Below are 12,844 nucleotides of genomic sequence, written 5' to 3'. Positions count from 1 at the left end.
CCCTCAAGTTGCTGGCACGGCCACTCTACCAACCGAGCTACGCCGCCCTCAACTACTTCAATTATATTGTAATTTTTTTACGCTTTTGTCTGGGAAGTATGTTCATTTAATTAAATAAATAAATTATTAAAACATGACTGAGCGTCTCGCGAGCTAACTGGGTGAAGCAGTTGGTGTGTAGATGGTTGCCAAATCCCTGAAAACAAAAATAAAGCACACCTTGAAGACTGGTCGACCTGAATATTTTTTCGCCTTTTTTATTGGTGTGAAAGGAGTTTTATACTACTGTACTATATTACTAGATCATTAACAGCAGTTAAGAATGATTTAGCGAAACAAAACTGGGATTCTGTTTTTCAAACGTCAGATATAAATGCAGCTTATAATTTATTTCATGACATTTTTTTCTCACTTCATGATACACACTGCCCCATCAAAAAATGCACTATAACTAACTCCACAAAAACTCCATGGATAACCAAAGGGCTTGCGAACGCTTGCAAAAAGAAAAATTATTTATATAGGACTTTTTATCACTATCAGAAAGTGGAGTGTCACTATCATAAGCTGTAGTGTCACTATCATAAGCTGTAGTGTCACTATCCGAAAGTGTAGTGTCATCATCATCAAGTGTAGTGATACTAAAATACTAGATAATAAATATTGTTGTATTTTCCTGACATGTGTGTATGAAAAAGGGACGGTTGGCAACCCTCGAGTGGAGCGTTCCCAACATAGTGAAACACAATGAGTCCATAACACCAGCCAAGGAGGCTAAAATTATATTCAAACGGTGGACATTTATCCATGAAAAACATGGAGAAGCTGCTGAGCAACACCGCTGCATTGCTTTTCATACAATATTTATCATCTAAAAGTTAGTTTTCTTTTTTAAAAGGCATGTTCCGTGTTGTTTGTGGGGTTTTAGTGAGGGCAAGCGCAGGATAAATGGATTGTAATTCATTTCAGTGGGCGGTGCTGTTTCACAATACAAGTTTTCCAAGGTACGAGCTGCGTCACGGCACCAACAAAACTTGCTCCGCCAGGTACCATACGGTCTTCTGGGAAGTCATATGAGGTGAAACCACAAATAATCTGCCAACATGTTACGTGGAAGACTCATGGAGTCTAACTGGAAAGTCAGCCATACTTAATTGTTGTAATGAACATGCTATTGTTTCTGGTTCTTTATTTGACACCTTATCGCCACATCCAAAGTAGCCAAATGTTCAGAAGGGTTGCATGTCCCCATCCCTTAACACGGGGGTCTTTCAGAGATGTAATTTTGTCTCTGTCTCATTTTGTCCACCAAACATTTTATGCTGTGCGTGAATGCACAAAGGTGAGCTTTGTTGATTTTATTAATTTGCCGGAGTGCTTATCAGACATATTTGGTCAGTCCATGACTGTGATGCTAATCGATGGTAACATGCTATTTATGCTAGCTGTATGTACATATTGCATCATTATGCCTTGTTTGTAGGTATATTTGAGTTCATTTAATATCCTTTACTTATGTCCTCTGCGTATTTAATTTATATTTGCATGTCTTATGACACATTATCTGTATGTAATATTGGCTGCATTTCTGATAGTTGTTTGTGTGCCATGTTGTTCCAGACCACAGCAAACGTTACCCAGCTTGCAAAGATTGTAATAAATCCATTAGAAGAAGACAGCCGGCCGTTTCCTTAAACTTGGACACACACATCTATACCTTTGGCCATTCTGAGCCAGTCATTTCCAGAAGCCTCCGTTTCACTAATGGTTTCCAATGTTGCAAAAATGTGTAGAAAAGTGTCCCGTGAAATACCGTCCGACCGGAACTCTCTAATAACTAAAGTTCCTTGGGTGAATAATGTAAACTCACTACACCGGTATGTTTTAGCGCTTCCATAGCGAGTTTACTGACAGATATAAGTTAGAACATTACACTACTTCATATTAGAAATGGCAACAGCGGTGGATGAATGTCCCATAACAAGAAGATAGAGAAAAAGAAGAAGCTTATTGACTACGGTTTCAGCACAGACGACAAAGGCGGAAGCGTGCAAATTTTCAGGACTTACGTAGATCCCAAATACACATCAGCAGGTATCAGAGGGTAAGAAAAGTTGGTTTTGCATAATATTGCAAAACAAAACACCAGATAACATGTCTGCAAATAGGTGCCAATTTGCGGTCCTTTGTACACACACCATAATATTACTCGTATGATGAAGCACAGTACGTCTGACTACAGTAGCCGAAATGCGCTGACAATCCACCAAGCGGTGCGGCTTCGTAGCTTACCAAAATCGCACTTCAAAGAGTTTGACAGGTTTTTGAGCGACGTGTGTTAGGTTTTATATTCTCAAAGGAACATTTAAAGTTTTGGTGTTGTTTCCCGGTGTCATATTGCAGTCTACACATATCTCTTATGTGTGAGTGCAATCTACTGGTCACACTTATCATCACACAATGTACGATGTCGGTAAGCACAACCAGAATAATTCCGTACAATAGGTGCACCGGGTTATACGGCACACTGTCGATTTTTGAGAAAATGAAAGGATCTTAAGTTCACAATATAGTCCAAAAAATACGGTATATACGTATATATGTATATATACAAAACCCAAAACCAGTGAAGTTGGTACATTGTGTAAATCGTAAATAAAAATAGAATACAATGATTTGCAAATCCTTTTCAACTTATATTCAATTGAATAGACTGCAAAGACAAGATACTTAATGTTCGAACTGGAAAACTTTGTTATTTTTTGCAAATATTAGCTAGTTTGGAATTTGATGCCTGCAACATGCTTGAAAAAAGCTGGCACCAGTGGCAAAAAAGACTGAGGAAGTTCAGGAATGCTCATCAAACACTTATTTGGAACATCCCACGGGTGAACAGACTAATTGGGAACAGGTGGGTGCCATGATTGGGTATAAAAGCAACTTCCATGAAATGCTCAGTCATTCACAAACAAGGATGGGGCGAGGGTCACCACTTTGTCAACAGATGCGTGAGCAATTTGTCCAACAGTTTAAGAACAACATTTCTCAATTAGTTATTGCAAGGAATTTAAGGATTTCACCATCTACGGTCCGTGATATCATCAATAGGTTCAGAGAATCTGGAGAAATCACTGCACATAAGCAGCAAGAATGAAAACCAACATTGAATGCCCGTGACCTTCCATCCCTTAGGCGGTACTGCATCAAAAACCGACATCAATGTGTAAAGGATATCACCACATGGGCTCAGGAACACTTCAGAAAAACACTGTCAGTAACTACAGTTTGTCGTTACATCTGTAAGTGCAAGTTAAAACTCTACTATGCAAAGCGAAAGCCATTTATCAACAACACCCAGAAATGCCGCCAGCTTTGCTGGGCCTGAGCTCATCTGTGGTCTGACAAGTCCAGATTTCAAATTGTTTTTGGAAACTGTGGACGTTGTGTCCTCCGGACCAAAGAGGAAAAGCACCATCCGGACTGTTATAGGCACAAAGTTCAAAAGCCAGCATCTGTGATGGTATGGGGGTGTATTAGTGCCCAAGGCATGGGTAACTTACACATCTGTGAAGGCGCTATTGAAGCTGAAAGGTACATACAGGTTTTGGAGCAACATGTGCTGCCATCCAAGCAACTTTTTTTTCATGGACACCCCTGCTTATTTCAGCAAGACAATGCCAAGCCACATTCTGCACGTGTTACAACAGCGTGGCTTTTGAAGTAAAAGAGTGTGGGTTCTAGACTGGCCTGCCTGTAGTCCAGACCTGTCTCCCATTGAAAATGTGTGGCACATTTTGAAGCCTAAAATACCACAAGGGAGACCCCGGACTGTTGAACAACTTAAGCTGTACATCAAGCAAGAATGGGAAATAATTCCACCTGAAAAGCTTCAAAAATGTGTCTCCTCAGTTCCCAAACGTTTACTGAGTGTTGTTAAAAGGAAAGGCCATGTAACACAGTGGTAAAAATGCCCCAGTGCCAACTTTTTTTGCAATGTGTTGTTGCCATTAAATTCTAAGTTTATGATTAATTGCAAAAAAAAAAAAAAAGTTTCTCAGTTCGAACATTAAATATCTTGTCTTTACAGTCTATTCAATTGAATATAAGTTGAAAAGGATTTGCAAATCATTGTACTCTGTTTTTATTTCTCATTTACACAATTTGCCAACTTCACTGGTTTTGGGTATTGTATAAGTGTAACAGCAGGAAACCGTTGACCGCCTCAAATTGGGCTGCACACTTTCACCAGCCTCTCTTAGTGAAAGACGGTGGTTGATTACATTGTCAATGATAGAGGCACCGATTCATTACTGACGGCTGTTCTTGCAGCCCTTGCCTTTTCCCTCCCCTTGGGCCTGCTCTTCTCCCTGAGCCCCTCGCTCTTACTCTTCCTCGTCCAGACATTATACAGTGTTTGTCTTTTTCGGTATCCGTTTCCAGAAACATCCCTCCTCAAAGTTCACCTGACCACTGCCACTGAGTCTAAGCCAGACTGGAATGAGCTTTGGTTGGCCCAAATTACCCAACATGAATCAGCTGTGTGTCAATTATGCAATTGTTTATTATCAGCTGAGATATGTTGTTTTTGAACTGATATCATTAAAGAAGCAGAGGTTTTGGTACCGAATCTAAGGTTTGGAGTATTGTTTTTGCTATTTTGGGATGGGGTGTGTTAACTTTCTTCAATAATACAAAAATAATGCATCATTTTGTTGGGAGGTGTAGCTTATCTGTTAAGAAAATGTAAGCATTGTGGAAATGTTATTCAACTGACTGCATATTGTGCGAAAACGACATTAAATGTGTGAATGGTGTGGCCACAAAAGACCAATGCTGTGCCAATTGTGTTGAGAGTTTTGAAAAGGGGTTGTTAGCCACTGAAAAAAACTTTTCAAGGAACAAAGAACACCCGTCCAACTACTAAACATTCTACTTGTTACCACCGTCTTGGTCACTAGGGACCCGGATTAGTAGCGATATTTGTTCATTGTTCTTTCATAGGTTTTGCCAAAAAGTTATCTTTGTGTCTTCATGCATCAGTTGTGCCCACACGTTAATCAAGACATGCGAGGAAGACATCCATCGATATTCTACACTTCCTATCCTCATTATGGTCGCGGGTACACTGGAAGCTACGTCAGCCAACCTTTGGCAATAGGTGGGGTACACCTGGACTCGCTGCCAGCAAACCAAACACATTCGAGAAACACACCCTGCCAAACCATTCTTACTTTAGTGCAACACTCCAACCATAACACGCGAGACAAACCCAACATTAATAGTTACCTGTCATAGCTGAATAAAAGGATCGACTACCTCTTAATGTAATTATGACGATTAAGTTTGTCCATGCAAAACCGGTACACACACTGGTACATCATGTGACATTTCGTACAAGGGACGTATTCAACATTCCAGGGCAGTGTCAACATATAAAAGGAAGGCCGTCTGATGCCCTCTCCATCACCACCACCACCTCCACCAAGGTAACAGAGCACGACTTTATATCGTACTTTTCGAACCTCAACAGCTTTAATACAACAGCGTTTGTCTATCATTGCACAGATGGCATTTACTCTGCGTGTGTTGTTCCTCCTTTGCGGTATCAGTGGACTGTTTACCGGCGCTGTAAGTTTCATTTATTGCCAACGTCAGATTGGTCAGTGTTGAGCAGTCTGATTTGAACAAAGTGCTTTTTTTCTCCACAGTTGTCTAAAGATAGCAAAAAGGATGGTTGGTAGCCCTGATTTAATGAGAACTTTTCCAATCAACAAGTTTGTTCTACCTAAAATAACAATTGTGTTGCAGTAAACTGCTGTCCTGAGCATTGGACTCAATTGGACAATCACTGTTACGTCGTCCATACTGATCCCAGGACTTTTCCAGATGCGGAGGTATGGCTTAACTTCACAGTTGTAATCCAGTGGACTGCTGTGAAAACCATTGATCCATCTTACTGTGTGATGGATCGACACCAATGAAATCTATTGTTTGTGCATTTAGGAAGTCTGCCAACTTCTTCATGGCAATCTGGCCTCAGTCACCAGCGCTGTGAAAAATGCGGTTGTCCACCAACTGGTTTTGGCAGAAGGTTTGTCGGACGCTTGGATTGGATACCATGATGCCCTCCAGGTGAGCCACTTACAATACAATCCACTCGTTCTGTGTTTAAGGCACATAGAAAAGGAAGAAAAGGAAGGAAGTAGTATAATCTAGCATGACCCCAAACATCAGCACCCATGGCATTATAATATTGTAGCCGGTTGAAAATGATGGAACAGAGAGATGTACGGTGTTGTGCTGTAACCTACAGTGATTCATTCAAATACGACTTTGTCTTTCAGAACTCCGATTTTCTTTGGACCGACGGCAGCGATCCTGATGCCTTCGTTAACTTTGTTGGAGGTGCGCCTACCGACGCGGGTGACTGTGTGATTATCACTACAGACGGTATGTAGACAATTAGTGAATCCGACTAACTTTAAGTTGATTTATGTCACACCAATTTAATTTTCATTTTTTTAGGTGAGTGGTCTGATGTCGACTGCGAAACATTGGAGCCATATGTGTGCATCACAGAAGCTTGCTGCCACTAACCAACATGTCCCAGACTCTGACTTTAGTTGTGTCATTTTATATCTCTGGGTTGACAAGGAAATCTTCTTTTCTTCTTCTACATGGCATGGCAGTCAGTCAAACACATTTGGAACTTCATCTCACGTGAAATGAAAATAAATTTTCAGCATTCAAATATGTTTCTGTGTTGTTTTTACACGCCAACATACAAACATGTGCATTACTTGGTGACATAATGGCAACATTGTTCTTTAATTAATCACCATGGGTGTAACAGTATTTATGTTCGTCAACAGATCATTTGGTACGGAACAGGGTTGTTTTTGGCAGCGATCTTAGTTTCAGTCTTAGTCATTGGAAGGAAAATGATTATTATTAGTCTATATTTGATACTTTTTTTCTACGAAAACTCATAAAGGTTTTAGTCTAATTTAAGTTTACAAAAAAATAATTATTAGTCGTCAAAATAATCCAGTTAATGGGAATTGTTATTGATGAGAACTTGTCTTTTAAATCACACATAGAAAAATGTGTGGCCAAACTTAAAATTAAATTTTGTTTTTTCTTTTGAAACACGTCCTATTTTTTCCCTACAAGTTATGAAACGCCCAATTCTGACCACTTTTATGCCTTTTTATGTATGCACCCGACACTTATTTGAAACTGAAATTGGATAATGTATATCACTGTGCCTTGAATTTTATTACTGGTTGTGGCAACCTTGTCCACCATTGCACATTATATGCAAAGGCAGATTGTCCATCTTTGTCAGTCAGCAGTTTTTCTCAATGGATAGTTTTTATATAAGAATCACTTTTTAGTCTGGTTCCCCTTTATTTATGTTCTTTTATGTGTAGAGAATCCAGTTGCTACAGTTTAAGGTCACAGGACATCTTTTGTGTGTTGGTTCCTTGAGTCAACACAAGTTTTGTGTCAGGTTTGTCCCTGACAGTTTGGTTATTAGGGGTGTGGGAAAAAATCGATTTGAATTCGAATCGCGATTCTCACGTTGTGCGATTCAGAATCGATTCTCATTTTTAAAAAATCTTTTATGTTTTATTTTTTATTTATTTATATTAATCAATCCAACAAAACAATACACAGCAATACCATAACAATGCAATCCAATTCCAAAACCAAACCCGACCCAGCAACACTCAGAACTGCAATAAACAGAGCAATTGAGAGGAGACACAAACACGACACAGAACAAACCAAAAGTAGTGAAACAAAAATGAATATTATCAACAACAGTATCAATATTAGTTACAATTTTAACATAGCAGTGATTAAAAATCCCTCATTGACATTATCATTAGACATTTATAAAACAAATATGTTAATGCATTTGGACATCGATGTGGGGAGTTTATATTATATTAAAAAAATACCTAATGAATTGAGGCAGAGCCCAATAGAAGCCACCTTTAACATTCGAAAACTGTGTCAGAAAATACTAGGAATCAAGTCAATGACATCTGTAAATCAACCGCTTTGGTACAATCCTAATATCATAATTAATAAAAATGTGGTTAAATGGACAACATGGAAAGACAGAGGTATTACTAAACCTCATCATACTATTAATAAAAACTCTTTTAAACCGTTCAATGATTTAGTTGATCAATATAATGTACCCATAAATCATTTTTAAAATTGTATCTCTTTAAAACACGCTGTAAATAAATGCATATCCTCTGAAAGTATGTCTTTAAATAGCCATGAACTAGAAATGCACTTTTTAATCAAGATACATTTAAGAAATTAATTAAACTATTTTATGGAATAATACATCAACACCACTGTAGAAATGCAAATGATGCATGTGTTGAGAAATGGATAATGGTCTTAAACATTGTAGATGAAAGAGACATATCATGGAATGATATTTGGAAACATGCCAATAATCCCTTTAGAAGCATTAAAGATAAGCTGACTCAATTTAAGATATTGAATAGATTGTGTTTTACATCTTCTCAGCTGTTTAAAATTGGTGTAGTAGATAGCAAGTTATGTATGAAGTGTCTGGCAGCCGAGGCAACTCTTGTTCATTTATTGTGGGAATGTCAGAGAATAAAAGAGTTATGGTTGAAAACAACAAAAGAAGCAATCACAGTCCTTAATATAAATATCCCAATGATACTGCAAACTTGTATTCTTGGGGATCTCCATCAATTTAGTAACGTGTCACCAAAGAGTAAAAATGCATTTCTTTCAATATGCATAATAAAAAAAAGGGTACAATTAAAAAAAATGGATGGATGTTGATAGTCCAACTCATACTGACTGGTGCACACAAGCTATGGAGATGATATCAGTAGAAAAAACTGCATTTAGTTTAGATAATAACGAGTCATATATTGGAATATGGGATCCATTATTTAAATTTGTTTTAACTATTAAATGAACCAAAATATGACTTATTATATCATTGTGGAAAATATTGGACACAATGTGTTGTTAAGTTTATGAGATGCGATGCAAGTGTAAGCCACTGTGACACTATTGTTCTTTTTTTTTTTCTTCTTTTTTTTTATTAATGTTTGTAATGATAATATAAATGAGGGATTTTTAATCACTGCTATGTTGATACTGTTGTTGATAATATTAATTTTTGTCTCACTACTTTTAGGTTGTTCCGTGTCATGTTTGTGTGTCCTCAATTGCTCTCAATTGCTCTGTTTATTGCTATTCTGAATGTTGCTGGGTCGGGTTTGGTTTGAAATTATATTGCATTATTATGGTATTGTTGTGTATTGTTTTCATTAAAAAAATAATAAAAAAAAAAAAATCGTTTTTTAATCGAGAATCGTGTTGAATTGAAAAAAAAAAGATTTTGAATCGAATCGTGACCCCAAGAATCAATTTTGAATCGAATCGTGGGACACCCAAAGATTCACAGCCCTGTTGGTTATTTATACAGTGTTTGTCTTTTTCGGTATCCGTTTCCAGAAACATCCCTCCTCAAAGTCCACCTGACCACTGCCACTGAGTCTAAGCCAGACTGGAATGAGTTTTGATTGGCCCAAATTACCCAACATGAATCAGCTGTGTGTCAATTATGCAATTGTTTATTATCAGCTGAGATATGTTGTTTTTGAACTGATATCATTAAAGAAGCAGAGGTTTTGGTACCGAATCTAAGGTTTGGAGTATTGTTTTTGCTATTGTGGGATGGGGTGTGTTAACTTTCTTCAATAATACAAAAATAATGCATCATTTTGTTGGGAGGTGTAGCTTGTCTGTTAAGAAAATGTAAGCATTGTGGAAATGTGTTCAACTGACTGCATATTGCGCGAAAACGACATTAAATGTGTGAATGGTGTGGCCACAAAAGACCAATGCTGTGCCAATTGTGTTGAGAGTTTTGAAAAGGGGTTGTTAGCCACTGAAAAAAACTTTTCAAGGAACAAAGAACACCCGTCCAACTACTAAACATTCTACTTGTTACCACCGTCTTGGTCACTAGGGACCCGGATTAGTAGCGATATTTGTTCATTGTTCTTTCATAGGTTTTGCCTTTGGTGCAACTTTCCAACCATAACGCGCGAGACAAACCCAACATTAATAGTTACCTGTCATAGCTGAACAAAAGGATCGACTACCTCTTACTGTAATTATGACAATTAAGTTTGTCCATGCAAAACCGGTACACACACTGGTACATCATGTGACATTTCGTACAAGTGACGTATTCAACATTCCAGGGCAGTGTCAACATATAAAAGGAAGGCCTTCTGATGCTCTCTCCATCACCTCCACCACCACCAAGGTAACAGAGCACAACTTTATATCGTACTTTTCGAACCTCAACAGCTTTAATACAACAGTGTTTGTCTATCATTGCACAGATGGCATTTACTCTGCGCGTGTTGTTCCTCCTTTGCGGTATCAGTGGACTGTTTACCGGCGCTGTAAGTTTCATTTATTGCCAACGTCAGATTGGTCAGTGTTGAGCAGTCTGATTTGAACAAAGTGCTTCTTTTCTCCACAGTTGTCTAAAGATAGCAAAAAGGATGGTTGGTAGCCCTGATTTAATGAGAACTTTTCCAATCAACAAGTTTGTTCTACCTAAAATAACAATTGTGTTGCAGATAACTGCTGTCCTGAGGGTTGGACTCAATTGGACAATCACTGTTACGTCGTCCATACTGATCCCAGGACTTTTGCAGATGCGGAGGTATGGCTTAACTTCACAGTTGTAATCCAGTGGACTGCTGTGAAAACCATTGATCCATCTTGCTGTGTGATGGATCAACACCAATGAAATCTATTGTTTCTCCATTTAGGAAGTCTGCCAACTTCTTCATGGCAATCTGGCCTCAGTCACCAGCGCTGTGAAAAATGTGCTTGTCTACCAACTGGTTTTGGCAGAAGGTTTGTCGGACGCTTGGATTGGATACCATGATGCCCTCGAGGTGAGCCACTTACAATACAATCCACTCGTTCTGTGTTTAAGGCACATAGAAAAGGAAGAAAAGGAAGGAAGTAGTATAATCTAGCATGACCCCAAACATCAGCACCCATGGCATTATAATATTGTAGCCGGTTGAAAATGATGGAACAGAGAGATGTACGGTGTTGTGCTGTAACCTTCAGTGATTCATTCAAATACGACTTTGTCTTTCAGAACTCCGATTTTCTTTGGACCGACGGCAGCGATCCTGATGCCTTCGTTAACTTTGTTGGAGGTGCGCCTACCGACGCGGGTGACTGTGTGATTATCACTACAGACGGTATGTAGACAATTAGTGAATCCGACTAACTTTAAGTTGATTTATGTCACACCAATTTAATTTTCATTTTTTTAGGTGAGTGGTCTGATGTCGACTGCGAAACATTGGAGCCATATGTGTGCATCACAGAAGCTTGCTGCCACTAACCAACATGTCCCCGACTCTGACTTTAGCTGTGTCATTTTATGTCTCTGGATTGACAAGGAAATCTTCTTTTCTTCTTCTACATGGCATGACAGTCAATCAAACACATTTGCAACTTCATCTCACGTGAAATAAAAAGATTCAAATATGTTTCTGTGTTATTTTTACATGCCGACTTACAAACATGTGCATTACTTGGTGACATAATGGCAACATTGTTCTTTAATTAATCACCATGGGTGTAACAGTATTTATGTTCGTCAACAGAATTTGGTACAGAACAGTGTTTTAGGCAGCGATCTTAGTTTCAGTCTTAGTAATTTGAAGGAAAATTATTATTATTAGTCTATATTTGATACTTTTTTTTCTACGAAAACTCAAAGGTTTTAGTCTTAAAGTTTAAAAAAAAAAAATGTATTAGTCATCAAAATAATCCAGTTTAATAAGTATTGGAAATCAAGTTTGTATTAAGTGTTGCAATTCATAAAACAGCTAGCCTTATCTATTTTGCATAATAACCAGATTAATTACCATACTGCTAACTCTACCATGTTTCAACATTATATTTTTTTCCCCCTGAATTAATGCCCTACTTCATACAAGAGTGTCACCAAAAGTTGATTTGGCTGTTCGTTAATTTCAACACATTGTAAGTATTTTTATTTTTATTTCTTTTAAAATATTTACAATAATAAAGGGATGGTTTTCGACGTACAATACAAGGTTCACACCCAACAACAAATACTTACCAAACTACTGAGGATTATACATTACACACAAATAAAGCGGTGACAATGGCATACAGTGGTGGTCAAAAGTTTACATACACTTGTAAAGAACAGCTGTCTTGAGTTTCCAATAATTTCTACAACTCTTATTATTTTACCATTAAGCATGGTGGTGTTAGTATTATGGTGGGCCTGTTTTGCTGCCAATGGAACTGGTACTTTACAGAGAGTAAATGGGACAATGAAAAAGGAGGATTACCTCCAAATTCTTCAGGACAAGCTAAAATCATCAGACCGGAGGTTGGGTCTTGGGTGCAGTTGGGTGTTCCAACAAGACAATGACCCCAAACACAAGTCAAAAGTGGTAAAGGAATGGCTAAATCAGGCTAGAATGAAGGTTTTAGAATGGCCTTCCCAAAGTCCTGACTTAAACGTGTGGACAATGCTGAAGAAACAAGTCCATGTCAGAAAACCAACAAATTTAGCTGAACTGCATCCATTGTGTCAAGAGGAGTGGTCAAAAATTCCAGCAGAAGCTTGTGGATGGCTACCAAAAGCGCCTTATTGCAGTGAAACTTGCCAAGGGACATGTAAGCAAATATTAACATTGCTGTATGTATACTTTTGACCCAGCACATTTGCTCACATTTTCAGTAGACC

The 12,844-nt window shown here is 38.2% G+C and overlaps 1 protein-coding gene across 1 annotated transcript; it reads left to right on the top strand.

Moving 5' to 3' along the window:
- Nucleotides 1–4,603: 4,603 nt before the first annotated feature.
- Nucleotides 4,604–11,600, top strand: LOC133644875 (lactose-binding lectin l-2-like). Its single transcript, XM_062039629.1, has 9 exons — nt 4,604–4,633; nt 5,076–5,158; nt 5,419–5,486; nt 10,428–10,490; nt 10,571–10,595; nt 10,671–10,756; nt 10,866–10,994; nt 11,207–11,312; nt 11,388–11,600. The coding sequence occupies exons 4-9, from the start codon at nt 10,428–10,430 to the stop codon at nt 11,456–11,458; spliced, it is 480 nt and encodes a 159-aa protein (XP_061895613.1). The 5' UTR covers nt 4,604–4,633; nt 5,076–5,158; nt 5,419–5,486; the 3' UTR covers nt 11,459–11,600.
- The last annotated feature ends 1,244 nt before the right edge of the window (nt 11,601–12,844 follow it).

The sequence above is a fragment of the Entelurus aequoreus genome, linkage group LG28 (assembly GCF_033978785.1).
Source record: "Entelurus aequoreus isolate RoL-2023_Sb linkage group LG28, RoL_Eaeq_v1.1, whole genome shotgun sequence".
In the NCBI taxonomy this organism is placed as follows: Eukaryota; Metazoa; Chordata; class Actinopteri; order Syngnathiformes; family Syngnathidae; genus Entelurus; species Entelurus aequoreus.
The sequence above is the reverse complement of the archived record's forward strand: the minus strand, read 5'-3'. Positions and strand labels throughout refer to the sequence as shown.

Bases quoted from the DNA above. Each gene is read 5' to 3' on its own strand.
- LOC133644875 (XM_062039629.1), top strand. From the start codon at position 10,428: ATGGCATTTACTCTGCGCGTGTTGTTCCTCCTTTGCGGTATCAGTGGA. The intron at 10,757-10,865 runs GTATGGCTTAAC...TTCTCCATTTAG, and splicing joins GGACTTTTGCAGATGCGGAG to GAAGTCTGCCAACTTCTTCA. The intron at 10,995-11,206 runs GTGAGCCACTTA...TTTGTCTTTCAG, and splicing joins GATACCATGATGCCCTCGAG to AACTCCGATTTTCTTTGGAC.